This window comes from Podarcis erhardii (assembly GCF_964252035.2).
Source record: "Podarcis erhardii genome assembly, chromosome: 3".
Classification (NCBI taxonomy): Eukaryota; Metazoa; Chordata; class Lepidosauria; order Squamata; family Lacertidae; genus Podarcis; species Podarcis erhardii.
The window spans coordinates 49,728,057-49,742,689 of record NC_138507.1 but is presented as its reverse complement, the minus strand read 5'-3'; the positions used below and the strand labels follow the sequence as shown (position 1 = coordinate 49,742,689).

Here is a 14,633-nt window from a genome sequence, read left to right as displayed (position 1 = left end):
ATAAATTTGTCCGTGTCCATAGTTTGGACTTTCCAAGGGGGCGGGGGAGGCTGAAGCTGTACGAGGAAACGGCTTCTCCCTCCAATGACAGTTGACAGAGGAGGGCAGTTTAAATACCACAGGGAAGACTAATTTGTGCTTGTACGTTACGCTGACGCCCAAGGCAAGTTTCAAAAAGAAGAAGAAGAAAAGAGGCCACACGAAATAGGCTTCCGCCCCACCCCGCTCACACCAAACGCGCAAGCAAAAGCGCCCTCGACCTACGCACAGTTGTTTCCTGAAGTTACCAGACCCTCTCTCTCAAAATGTCAGTCTTAATGTGCCGGGCGAAGGAAGGCATAGGAACCACCCCAGTCTTCATTAGCCTTTGCTGAATTATGGCCATCATCGGCTCAATTTTTTGGGTGTGTGGGAGCGCGCGTCCTTTTCTCTTCCTTTCCTGGTTTCTATTTTACTGCCACCCCCCCCCAAAAAAAAAAAACAACAACAAAGTCTCGACGTTTCTGAAATGATCCATTCCTGGAACCACCCGTTGCGAGAGTTAGCTTTAAGGGGGCTGCCTCTTCATATTGCCAAAGACGTTCAGAAAACTAGGAACGGATCTTTCATCTGCGCAAAGTCCACGGAAATGCACAAGAGGCGCGAAAGACACGTGCTTTCGTACGCGGCTCCGATTCCGTACGAGAGAAATGTGGCTACACAGCCACCCCACGTCGAACAAAGCAAAAGCTTCAAAGCAACGAGTACCCCGAAGAATGTTGGGAGAATTCCCTTTCTCCTTATATTTTAGCTTAGCAACAAGACAACCTTCCTTATCTGGAGCGTAACAAAAGCAAAGGGGGAAAACCAACTACCCCCTTTCCGCAATTTCTACTTTCCCTCGACTCCCACCAAAAACACAAAACAGGTGCGTATATATTAGGGTAAATCCGTTAAGCAACAAGGAACCATTCGATTCAGAAGCTGTCGGAGATGTAGGCACGTTGTCTCAAGAGTCCTTCTGCAGCGCCTTTAAATCTAACAAAACCTTTGCTCTATTTAGCAAAAGCTCCGCTGAAAACCTTAATCACGTTGACTTAGGCGTAAGATAAAGGGATCCTAAGTAAACATGCCTGAGTTTGCAGGCTGATATTCTCGAGAAATCGATGCCATACTAATAAGCACCACCACCACCACCGTTTCTAATTTAACCTCACGAGGTGTGGTTACTCCGGTAGACGTGGCACCTTTCGAAAGATAATTTAGTCCCCAAACCCAAAGTGAGGGGAAGAGAGACAGTTTCGGGGCTCCTATTGCCCGCCAACCCCGCGAAGTGTCATATTTCAAATACATCAGAGTTCAGGGAGCCGCGTGGCTCCAGCCAAAGACGACAGCTGAGCACATGGGGATATGCATTCAGAGATAAGTAAATGAATATTCGCAAATTTTACTTCCTTAGCTATGGCTAAGGAACAAAAAAGGAAATCCTATGCATGGGCATACAACTGAAGGACGCTTACTCATGAGTAATTTATGTATAATCTTAGTTGCAACACTACACATACGTGTGAGGGCGGAGGAACCAACGATGTCACCCTCTCTAGAACTACCACTATCCTTGACAGTAACCATTGGTCACTCTGGCTAGGGCTGACGAGAGTTGGCGTTCAAGAGCCACTGGAAGGAAGGCAGTATGTTGGCAAGTCCCGTTTAACTCAATGGAATTTGCTTCGGATTGAACATGCCCCAGATTGCACTGTTCACATGGTAGGGAGAGCCGAGGAAATGCGATGCTGGAAAAATGCCGTGCGAGAAGGGAGCATTCGTGTTCATCCAGCGATGACAAGCAGGTGAGGGAAAGCAACAAACCGCAGCACCACAATGCATTCATCGCCTGTTCCACTGCGTTGTGCGGCGGAGCCTGTTCACACGTTCAAGCTGCATCCACGTGCATTCGTAGCTTTCACCTCCTAAGCCGAAGCGATCGATGCGGTCACCCTGTTTCAATAGGTAAGTCCGGGGCAGTGGAGACGACGGCGCTAGGGCGCTTTGACTACTCGGAGCTCCACCCGGGTGGCTCCGCGTCCGTCGGCAGCTTTTACTTTTGCCTTTTCAACGCAGGGGAGCAGCGGGGGCATCTTGCAGGAGTTCCTTTTAGAAGGCTCCCCGTCGAGGCATCGAAGGTGAATTTCGCTAAGAGTAACTGGGAAGAGTGATCGGCGCTAAGAGGCGGCTGCAGAAAGTTCAGGATTCACAGGGCAAGCCAGGGCACTGTCTACTCGGAAGTAAACGCCACTCTGGCGGAGGGAGGCTTGCTCCCAGGTAAGCGCGCGCAGAGTTCCACCTACCCGTCGACCAGAAAGTTAGCTGGCCGGCCGGCCGGCCGGGAGATTCTTCCGTGCTTTATGGGCCAATAAATTCAGAAAACAGATGAGCGAGAATGAGTTTGACCCTGTAAACTAGTTTCGGGAAGAACGCAATAAAGGAACCACCACTTGGCCTGCGGCGACATGGAAGATAGCTAGCTTTAAAAAAGGGCGGGGGGAGTCGTGTTGATGCCTTCCGGCTGGCAAGCAGTAGGAACAGGGGATGGAGATGGAAAGAGGCCGAGTCAAGAGGCGGATAAGGAGAAAGGTAGGCTAGCACTGGCTGGGAGGGGTGGTCCCCCAACCCGTCCTGGTCTGTCATTAATCCGCCCAAAGTGGGGCTACTAAGCGTAGATCAGAGATTCTCTGGAAATAAGATGGTGTGGGCTCTATACAGTTCAAACCTCTAAGGTTTTGTTTTAACTTAATCTACTTGATTTTGCAAGCGCCTAATACAATCTGCAAGACAGCAGCAGAATTAACTCCAGCAGCCCCATGGCCAGCAAATGAAAAAGCAAACTCTTGGAACTACGGTAATCTACACCCCCACCCAGCTTCCTTTTCCTTCACTAGTTGAAGGAAATGGAGTGGAGTTCGTGTCTATGGTTGATATCAATCTCAACAGGCTATGTTGTATCAGAATTCCTAAAGGGAGAGTATGCAGAACACTGGGGGCGGGAATACAGAATAAAATTGGGGTGGGAAGCCTGTTAGGTTGCAATCCTACAAACATACACTTGGGTGTAAGTCCCACTGGGCATCAACTTACTTCTGCATAAGCATGCATGGGCCAAGGGGGGCAGGAAGGGGCAGCTGCCCCCCAATCAATACAAATCAATAAAAATACATAGCTGACTGAGGTTCTGCCTACCTAACAAAAGGCCTGCCCCCCTAACAAAAATCCTGGCTAGGCCCATGTAAGCATGTACAAGTCTGTGATGTTCGGATGGCACTTTTGAACCCAACAGCAGGATCTGAAAGGCTGTGCCAGAAATAGGAGTATAAGATACAAGGTTTTCTGAAATAGGACACCCTCAGCAAGCCACTATTGACACTTTTTATGTTGTATTTTATTAGTACTAATGTTGGGCTGGCAACAAATTATTCTCGTGAAGATTACAGAATCATAGAACTGTGGAGCTGGAAGGGACCACAAAGGTCATCTAGTCCAACCCCCTGCAATGCAGAAATCTTTTTGCCCAATGTCGGGCTTGAACTCACCACCTTGAGGCTCTCATGCTCTACTGACAGAGCTATCCCAGTTTTTCAATAAGCATACACTACATTAGACTTATGTGTAAGGCTGTGAACCTCAATACACCTACAAGAGATTAACCCTATTGAGCAGTGGGGTTTTTAAGGATGCTGAGAAGGAGATTGTGATGGCTTCTCAAGTTTGGCTCTGCCTCTTTTTCTTCCGAGGGGGCGTGGTACTGTGCATCTTTAAATACTTCCTGGGAAGTAATTATTGGTAAAACGAAAGAAGCGTATGTTAAACTAGGCTACAGAAATTACTGGCTATTATGATTAACTTTTATTTGGATTCAGCTGGCACCTAATTTAGGTAACTGGCTGCCGAGCCTTCGAAAAATCAGGGTACATTTTAATGATGTGTTTCCTCAGGGAAACTAGGCTCAATCAGTTTAGGAAAGATGTTCTCAGTTCCAGTCACCCATGGGCAAACTAGTACAGTCACAAAATGGGGTGGTGAGAGGAATAAAGAGGACTAACCTGGACTTGAAGAGGCTTCCCAGAATGATTTCATAGTCTTCTGAGGCACCTGGAAATCAGAGAGCTGCAGTCACTACTATGTTAATTCTACCAGAGCACTGTATTTAATTATCTGTTCTCCAGTTTAATGGCTCATTAGAAGGCCATAAAATGTCTGTTCTTGACTCTATGAAGTGACCTGTAAACTTTTAACAGGTTGCGATTTACCTAGCTCATCACAACCACAATGGGATAACCAGGTGGTGTTCTAATCAGTCTAATGCACTGAGGGGAGAAATACACCCACATTTTTATGAAAAGTGTTCTTTAACTGATCTCTTCCACAAGCAAGATACCTAATGGTAACTGGATAACACAATGCATTGTTCAATTAATAATGGCAGAAGCAGCTCAAAGTCTATGGCTTGCTGGATGTAGCATTCAGGCAGCACATGTTATATGCAATATAAAATTAATGTCATTGTTTAGCCACAGTCATGATGAACATATATAAAATAACCCAGACAAATGCAAATAAACCTTAATAAAACTTAAAGGCATGTCACATTTCTCTGTTACAAATGAAAATCCTATCAGCCATTTTCCTTCAGAGCTTGTTCCTACAGACGTTAAGCAAAAACTTTGCTTCGATAAACAGAAGGTGTCACATATTGTTTTTAAACTGTTTAGTGCTTGCATGTTGGGTGTCTAAAAAGGGTGAATTTATTACCTGGGTTATGCATGTAGATTAGGTTACATTCCAACAATCCATTTCTGAGTTTTCTGGACTGTCCAGAAGCTAGCTATGTAATGACTACTCCAATAACTGTGTCTCCCTTACAACTGATAGTTTAACACATGCCAAAAGCACTTCACCACTCCTTGTTTTATTACAGCTTTCTTATCAGCACCTCCCCACCCCACTCCCGGCAAAATTCCAGAGTCACTCCACATTTGAAAGATAAGTCATGCAAAATACTGCAAGCTACAAGAATTCATGTAGTAATTAAGATTTAATTTTGTATAAGCTTGTTGAATTAAGGTTGAAAATTTTCTAGTCCATCAGGCTTATGAAGTCAATTAAGAATACATTTTTTCCATTATAGATATCTGCTTTCTAATTTTTAATTATTTTATATTGTTTTCACTGTATGTTCTAATGCATAATTGTTATAAACCACTCTGATGTTTTTATGAATAGCAACATATATAGTTATTGAATATATACATTTATAATTAAATTACACTGTAATACTATATTGAGATAAAGTACCGCACCATATAAATGATTCTTTGTACAACTACAACACTGGAACACCTTTAAAATTCACATGATACAAATAAAATACCTTTTGTTTCTTTAACAGACGACAGCCATCTTGGACTGGAGCATATTTCAGTGATATAGTAGTTACTCATGAGTGGAGAGCATTTTCCTGCCCCCTCTTACTGTTACAAGATTGACACTGTACAGCACATTTCTTCAGTGCCTTGTGATTTTCTTTAAGCCACCCTTTTTATTATTCTTAGAACCAAAAGGACTGATTCTTCTTCACTATATAACATTTACAAGGCAAACATACAGTACTTGGGTTTTACCTTGACGAATTCAATGCAAGCTCCCATTTCTCATGAAAAATAGCTTGGTTTCATGTAGCAGGTAGGAAGTCCATTTTTCCATAATTAAAAGGGAATAAAAACATCAAGAAACAGAAAATTTGCTAAATAATAATGGATACTTACAGAATTTTGGGGCTGCTGGGTTTCTTTTAATTGTGAGCTAACCCTCCCAGTGTAATTTACCTGAGGGAAAATACAATTCCTGAGGTAATGATTTTACCAAGTTTCACCCAAAGCTTCTAGTCCAGGCAAATTCCATCTGCCCTCTTGCACCTGCATTATCCTTTGCATGCAGCAGTATGCTTTGGTATTGCATGATATTATGTAGATCAATAGGCTAGCATAATCCCCAGCACTAGCACAGGAGTTTCAGAAAGCAAGTCAATAAGGTGGGGGTGGTACAAAAGAGATGTGTGTTGGCAAATGCAGATTCCTTGGTCTCAGCAAGTGCTGCACTACAATGGGATGGATCTACTGCAATTTCATATTGTTTCTCCAACTGTTTAGTGAGAATTAGTTTCTCACAGAAACTAATAACCTAGAAAGGATAATGAACAAAGATCTTCATTGTATTATTGGGCAATGCAGAAGTAGGCAACCTATTCAGACAAGCACATCAACAGCTTTCCTGAAAAATCCAAGCTATATTCTGTCAAGTAGTATAGTAATAAGTATGTTTGGGGACACTGTCAAATTCAAGATTATAAATTTTGCTTAAGACAACCCAGAGCTTTTTCAGCAAAATGTTTCCCTGACACTTGGACAAGAGATGATAAAGTGTTACATCAAATCATGTCATATGTTTACATGCTTTGCCATTTCAATTATATATATTTGAAACTTCATTTTTATGTCATTTTAATCTGATATTTTTGAAACTTGTATATTAAGCACCTGTATTAGGCACTCTTCCTCTGCCACCAAAGGCAATTGAAAAATAGAAGGTTATGGTTTTTAAGAGATGCTCTGCCCTAAAATTTAATTCAAATGAGACAACATGAACAATGTAATATTATATATGAGTTCTGAAAAGCTATTCTTCTTTAATTTTCCTTAAAATATGTGCTAAAGAAAAAGTTTAATTGTTCACATTTTAAAAATTGAGATGGGTAAGAATCAAATGAGACAAATAAAACAGTTATGAAAAGTGAGGAAAGAATGTGCATTTATTTAAATACATCATAATACAGTACACACACCCCGGTCCATGTTTCAGACCTTGTTTTGGTTAGTTATGGTCATGTTATATTGTATTTGTCTTGCAGCTCATTTCCCCCCCCCCCACTTCTACTCCTAGATGGAAATTCTTCAGTTAAGCTATCTAAAATGTACATAAGCACTTATTATTTCTATTATTTGTATTAATGTAATTCTTCTTTTCAAGACTAAAATGAAAGCTGGAAGGTTTCCTTTTAAAAATACATTTCATTGAAAATGAATTTTAGTGCTTGAATAAATTCTGCTAAGAGGAATTTGAACTACATGAAAATATTTGTTTAAGTCTTTAGATTAAAACTGAAAATAAACTTCAGTTGTAAAATGTTTAGAATAACATGCAGTAAACCGGAAACTATTTGTTACATTTGTTTTCTAAAGCATTTTTTTTAAAGAAAAGAAAAAGAAAACTGTCTTCTAATGAACGATAGTAATAGAAGCAACATTACAGGTTACAGGACCTGGTTTTATTATATGCGGTACAATCCTATATATGTTGACTCAAACATATGCCCCACTAAATTAAATGAAAGTTACTCATAGGGAAGTATGTACTTTATAGAACTGAAGCCTTAATGATCCGCGTAACTAAGCAAATATGCATTTTACCAACTGCATTTTAAAGCAGCATTCCACAAATCAGATAACTAAAAAAGAAGTTATGGGATTATTTTACCCTTTAATTATATTATGGTCCTAGGAAAAGAAATTAAAGCCTATTCAAAACTGATAAAATAGGTGAAAAATATATCTATATCAATTTTTTGCTTATTTTTTCACTAAACATTGAGAAATCATTGTAGGCCAGTTTCTGATTAAGGCAAACATGTGGTTTCAACAACAGAGATAGTTATGCTAATGCTTAAATATTCCTTTTTCAATTATAATATAATTTAAACGTACTTCATTTAAACTGGATTGTACTGTAACCTTTGTTCAGATCAGAATCCATGGGATTTACTTTACCAAATTTAATCAGGGTAAGATTTCAGGTTTTATCTTTTTTGTGTTAAATCTTGAGTTTTATTTTTTTGTCACCTCTGTTTCTTGTTAAGGTATTAAAATTATTCAGATAGATTAAGCCTAGTGAAACTACAGTTTGAAATTAGCATAGTTAAGAGAACCAATCCATTTATAAAGTTCATTAATTTCAATATATATGCAGTCAAATACAATCTGTTTTATTGATGTTGAGAGATCCATATCTCAGGAATATATGCACTAGCATCAATAATACTATTTATACCACCAGAGCCAAAAGGGTGACTTAATTTATTTATCAAATCAACATTAGTTAGCATTACATAGTTTAGTCCATTTATAGTGCTCCATTCCAATTTACTTAATGAGAGGCTAAAACTGGATTCAGTTATATTAGTGTAGCTGCATGGTCACAAACACAGATTGCTATTTTAAAGTAGAACTCAATGAGCAACAACTTACCCCTCTCTTTATCTCTTTTCCAATGTCTATTCAAAACATACACCTAAATTTCTTGGATACCTTAGTGAAAAGAAATCAAGGGCCTTCCACTTTTTAATGATTTTCTAAACAGCCTTTAAATTAACATTTAACAATTAGTCAATCAAATACATAACTACATTAAGTTTCCATCTGATTTTACAAGAACTGAACCAATTTTATTTAAGCCCATAGCATAGTCTCAAGAGAAGACACATTTAAGAAGAGTTGCTTCTGGTATTTTAATATTAGTAAATGGTTGTATTTATATTGACTTGGTATGCATGTGCAGTAAACCCAAACATATGAAGAATAATATTGATTTCTTGTCTAATCAGCTAGGCATGATAATTAAAAGACCTGGCTTATCTTGTACAGTAATTACAGTATATTCAAATATTATTACCCATGATTAGAAAATGAGCCTATTATTATCTTGATAACTGTATATTTTTGTACTCTTGTGAACCTTTGTCTATGTGGCCTGCCACAAATATTGTTAACACATTTATTTCAGAAGTTAAACATCAAGCTAATTTTTTAAAAAAGTTATCCTAGCACTTGATGACTGTTCCAGGTATTAACAAGCGAACAAACTCAACAAAAACATGCTGATTTTTATGTATATTCATTAACCAAGTGGCAACATTTTAATAAGGTTAGGTAATATTGTATAAATGCAGAATTAAGATGTCTCCATTAAATTTACATATTTTCAGTTGTCATGAACAAAAATGAAGCCACTGAAAAGAAAAATTAGTAACTTACATTCACATAGTTTAAGTTTAATGCAGATCTTGCAAACAACTGAAGTTCATATTTAAAAATTCTTTTTAATGCAAACTATTATAAATAAAAACACATCCTGCCCCCCCCCCCCAGTTTAGTGATAGGTGGTTGGTGTGTTTTAAAAAACACATACTCCCATTATTCTGTGCAGATTTTTAATTTGTTTAATGATACTGTATTTATAATCTGACAATTAAAGGTGAGCAATGAGAGACTAAGTTTAGAAAGTAATTCAAGTCATAGTGGATGACATTATTCAGTAATAATGGAAATATTTTATTTGACTGAAGGAAAACAGCAAATTTGAGAGGTGTACCAGTGTTTTAGCAGGCTCACAACGTCTGTGGCACTCAAAGACAAACAGATTGATTGAGGCCTAAGCTTTTGTGGACAAGGACCTATTTTAATCTTGAAGCTACCAATTAGGGGTAAAACATAATATTAAATTCATTCAACAAAACATATATTTTTTAGTACTAGTGTACTAAAAGTTTAAGATCTTAGTTCAGCTTGTTTAAATTGTGACAAGACATGTGCTGTAATGATGAAATCAGTAAAGACATGGTTGCATTAACATTTAGAGATTGTATCTACTTAGAGGTAATTTACCATTAAAATAGCAATACTAAAGCTCACACGCTGCTATGTAAGATATGAACAAGTTCATTACACTTAGCCTTGAGTTGTAAATGCCTATTACTTCAAAACCTGTAAAACAACCTGCATTTCTCATTTAAGGGTGACATGATACATTTCTTTTCTGTATAGTTAAGTTTTTGTTCTAGCATGAGGCAAAGTTAAATCTGATTGCTTGAAAATGAGCTGTGTGACCTTTGTCTTGGTTTGTCACCTTTGGCCTTTAATTTGAGGACCCTGAATATCAATTCATTCTATTTTTAGAAACATGATTTGAAGCAGTCATGTGTTAAATATTAATATTTTAAAATGGAAAGAGAACACAAACTGTAGTGAACTGCATGGAGTGTTTTTCATGGAAAAAATGAAATATCCCATTTATTCATTTATTCTGCTTGTTTCTCTAAGAGCTTCTCCACCAAAATACATTATGCTCTGCTTCACAATATTTAAGCTAATAATAATAATACACATAATTTTGCTGAAACTTTTATGTAGACCTCACCCAACGGGTTTGTTAAGGATCAGAGCTGCAATGTAAGCTTTCATGATAGACTAAGTTTTGAGAGTTTGAAAGGCTATCTACCCTCCCTAAAATCTATTGCCACTATAGGGCTTTAGTTTGCTAGATTAAAACAATTCTAAGGTGGCCGTTCTTATGATAAGTTATCAATACAGAAGGGTCACAGTATTCAACACCCAAGTATAAAGCACAATACACCAGGCAGACATACCTGCTTTTTGCAAAACTAGCCTTATACAATTTGTTAAATATATAATAAGGGAATAAAATGAAAGATACAGTGACTTACTCTAATAATGCTATCATTTCAGAACTTGAGGATGTTTGCAATTGGATTTCATAATGATCAAGATGGCTGTCTTGCTTCAGCACTCCGGTCAGCGACATCATACAGCGTCATACAGGGGCTATTGTGTAAATGCATATCCTCCAATATTTTTGCAAACCATAACTAGCTTTATAAATTTGGTGAAGTAACATAGAAGTCCAGCAATAAATATATTGGGGAAACTGTAATGATGTTTCTGCTTAATTCATTGGGAGCAATTGCGTACTAGGACAGCTCTAAAATATTTAAAATGGCTCCAGAAACTGCCATCTAGTAACAAATACTGTATACAGTGAGATCCTCTGGTATGTAGCAAAGCAATCAGGCAAAATGATGACTTTGCCACATTTTCCTAAACCATACAATTTAAAACTAAACCAAAGAATTATGTGCAATGCTTAGCTCTTTATACCTCATTTTTCCACTCAAGAGATGTGCTCTGAGGATACTGTTTACATGGGAGCACTTCATTCTGTCAGTAGCAATAGTGAAGGCTTTTAATCCTGACACAAGCCTTTTTTATTTTAATACATCACATTTTTATTCTAGCCTTTTAGATAATTAAAAAAAATCCCTTTTTAATATGCACTTCGCAAGCATGTTAAGATGCTCATTTCTGCAGATTTGGTTTTCACACCTTGTAGTATGGCTGCAAGGGTGTATCATTAAGCAGCAAAATATATAAAGCCTTTCTATTAAGACAGTTCTTTCACAGTAAATTACGAGAGCCAAAAATATAAGATCACAACAGTGTTTTTAATGTACATTTTTGGTCAATACGGCTACTCTTGTAGAGACAATGTATTTAACTAACATTGGCTCCAGATTCAATACAACTAAAAATGAGTCATTTCCCAAATAGTGTCAGGTGTCCCTGCTTCATTAAATAATAATAGAATGGCCCAACCACCTGATTTCTATGTACTGTAGTGCTAATTACTTGACATTTTATCAGTAGCTTATTCTCAGTGGCCAATGGCTTTGCTTGGTTAAAATTAATTTGTTTGATTGACATTTCTGAAATTAAGCAGAACTGTTCCTGAAGACTATTTAGAGAACACAAATTTAAGGTGCCCCTAATTTTGATAATAGCCCTTTTAGGCTTCTTTTTAATGGGCAATATAGCTCTTCTGAAAGGGGAAGATATTTTGATAAAAGGATATGTATATTAGGCTGTATCTAGTTTTCAAAAGAAAAGAGTAAAGCATATGTAAAACTCTACTATACACCATCAATCATTCAGCTTATATTTTCTTATAATCTAGATAAATATATATTATTGCTGCTGCAAGTGTCTTGAAACATATTAGCTAAAATACCTAAAATACCCTAAGACGGCAGTTCAAATTCAGTTTTGACTTGATTTTGTTGTTTTTCAGGTTTACTAGAACTTACCTTTACACGACTTTAATAGCCAGGGAACTTTTAATTAGAGTCTCTCAGGAGCCTGAACCACTGAGACAGAAGACAGCCTACTTAAATACTTTAAATGTATTGTGGGATATATTAAGTTACCTTTTGTTTCCAAATGGGAAAGCAAACCTTTTCCTGACTAGAGGAATACAGAAATCCATCGCACCCTACCCCTAGTACAAAGCACTCCCGTTTATGCCCACCCACCAGACCAATTTAACTAGATTTCTTTTTACAGTATGAGAAAAGCAGGCAACAGAGCTCATATAAGTTTAGGTTCTTTATTTTCCCTTTCATTACATGCCATCAATACATCCAGTTTCACAAGGAGTTTAGAATCATTGCTACATAGTACTGCAACAACTTAACAGAAGAAGAAGAAGAAAAAAAAAAAATAGCAACACTGGGAGCGATGGGGGCAGGCGCGGGGGGGGGGGAGGAAGGAAGGAATTAAGGGGGAGGGGGAGAGCAACAAAGAAACAACGTAAGACCAAGGATTTCATTTTCTACTGCATGAAACAGTTCAAAATGGCGGCCTATTACTTACATTTTACAATCCTAGTGAGGACCCCGATTTACACAAATGATCAAGCATCGACCTGCCTTTCACCCTCACTTCCCCTATAAAAGCCACAAAGGCTAGGCTAGTTACGAAGGTGCATTAGTTTTGCTTTTTTTTAAAAAAAGAACCAAAACCAACAAGACTCTTTGGCCACAAAGTCGATGCAAAGGCCAGTCCCATCCTCTCTGCTCTTGCAATCAGTTTTTAAAAGGCTCACGCCCTGCGGTGCTTAGCAAAACAATATAAGCTGCTGCCCATCTCGCTTCTCTTCCTCAGCTTGCATCCCCACCACCTTCGCAGCGTAAGGCTCTCTCCTCCGAAGAGCTGGGCTGCGGTTCTTCCTTTAGCATCCCACCCCCCCTCCCCCTGCACCCCCTCCCACCCCGCTCAGATTATTTCCTTGGTGGCTTTTTGGAGATACAAAGAAGATCTACTTGCAACAAGGGGGAGAGGGGAGTGGCGAGGCAAAGGGACGGCGGGGCTGGGAGGGGGGGGGGAGAAGAGAGAGAGGAGGAGGAGGAGACGCGGCGCCCCCTGGCGTTCACTTGCGGCACCATTACCTGGCTTCCAAAGAGAAAGAAGAGAACCTTGGCGCAAGCGAGTTAATACATTCAAATGCACGCTGGTGATACAGGCTTTGGTTTCGTGGTGTGTATATATAATGTGTGTGTCTGTGCGTGTAAACAGTGCCGGCTTTACGTATAAGCTAAACAAGCTATAGCTTAGGGCCTCACTCTCTTGGGCTCCCCCCCCCCAAAAAAATTTAAAGGGGAAAAAACACTGGATGTACATTTCCAAAATATAAGATAAAAAAGAAATAAAATGAAAACTACATACAGCAACAGTGTTTTGTGTTGTGTAGGCTCCTATTTATTATGTGCAAATGGCTTTAGGTCCATAAATTACCATATAGCATATATTCAACACAGAAGAACAGCGACAATTTGTTGTTGACAAAGGACAGCTGGACGTGTAAAGGGCCCCGTTACCTTCAGTAGCTTAGGGCCTCATCAAAACTAAATCCGGCCCTGCGGGTGGATGGGTGTAATTATGATGTATATATGGTTCATCATATATATTCTCTCTGCTTGGTCTTGACACACAGACACACGGGACTCCACGACTGACTTGAGGGCGTTTGCGGGCGGACAGGAGAAGTCCTAGGATAAATCATCTAATAGAGGTGTGAACCCGGAAGTGCACCCCCCTCTCCAGCATCCCAGTGGCCACCCAGGAACACAAGGCTCGCTCCTGCCAACAACTTTTCTTTCCAAGGGGGGGGCACACCCCGCCTCGCGCGCCCCCTCCCTCCCTCCCTTGTCCCCGCCCCCTTGCCGTGTGAGGGGCGCCGGGGAGGCGAAGGGCTTGCTTACCTCCCGCGCGCCATGGTTGCTCGGCCGAGTAGGGCTGGGCTGCTGCTGCTTCGCCGTGAAAGATGGAAGAGAGGAGGAGGAGGAGGAGGAGCAGCAGCAGCGAGGGGAGGGGAGGAGGAGGAGGAGGAGGCGGCCGAGAGGAAAGAGCGGCGCTCGCTGGCTGCAGCCGAGCGGGAGCGACGACGCTGAGGCGGCGCAGCTGCAGCAGCCGCTGATTTGCCGCCGCCGCCGCCGCCGCGGGCGCCCACCTGCTGAAGCCCCCCCCCCCGCGCGCGCCCCCCCGGCCTCGCGGACGAGAGCGGAGGCTCCTCTTGCCCGGCCGCGCCTCTTCCCTGCTCCACCTCGGCGCGCCACGCCCCCCTCCCCAAGGCAGCTTTCCCTCTTGTTCGCCCGTGGCCCGCCCGGCTCGGGGGCAAGGGGGTTATTTTGGACCCCAGGTTTAGGGAAATGTTTAATGCTGTATTGTGTTTTTAATATTTGGTTGGGAGCCGCCCGGAGAGGCTGGGGAAACCCAGCCAGATGGGCCGGGTATAAATAATAAATTGTTATTGTTATTATTACACTCCTCCTCCATTTTAAGGTGGTCCTCGTGAATTACTTCGGAATGGGGTGAGGCAACCCCTCTGAGGAGGTTCTGGACTTGTACCTGGGACATGGG

General features: G+C 40.3%; 1 protein-coding gene across 2 annotated transcripts in view; it reads right to left on the bottom strand.

Annotated features, from left to right (window-relative positions):
- Positions 1-14,046, bottom strand: part of LIN28B (lin-28 homolog B) — a 92,201-nt gene extending 78,155 nt beyond the window's left edge. The window contains exons 1-2 of one of the 2 annotated variants that reach the window (XM_081857439.1): positions 13,976-14,046; positions 4,077-4,125 (exon numbers count right to left, since the gene is read on the bottom strand). In XM_081857439.1, the coding sequence (XP_081713565.1) occupies positions 4,077-4,110 (34 nt within the window). In that variant the 5' untranslated portion in view covers positions 4,111-4,125; positions 13,976-14,046. Of the gene's footprint in view, positions 1-4,076; positions 4,126-12,587; positions 12,663-13,975 lie in introns of those variants that run through there. The other variant, XM_081857440.1, reaches the window with a different exon arrangement.
- Between the last annotated feature and the right edge of the window lie 587 nt (positions 14,047-14,633).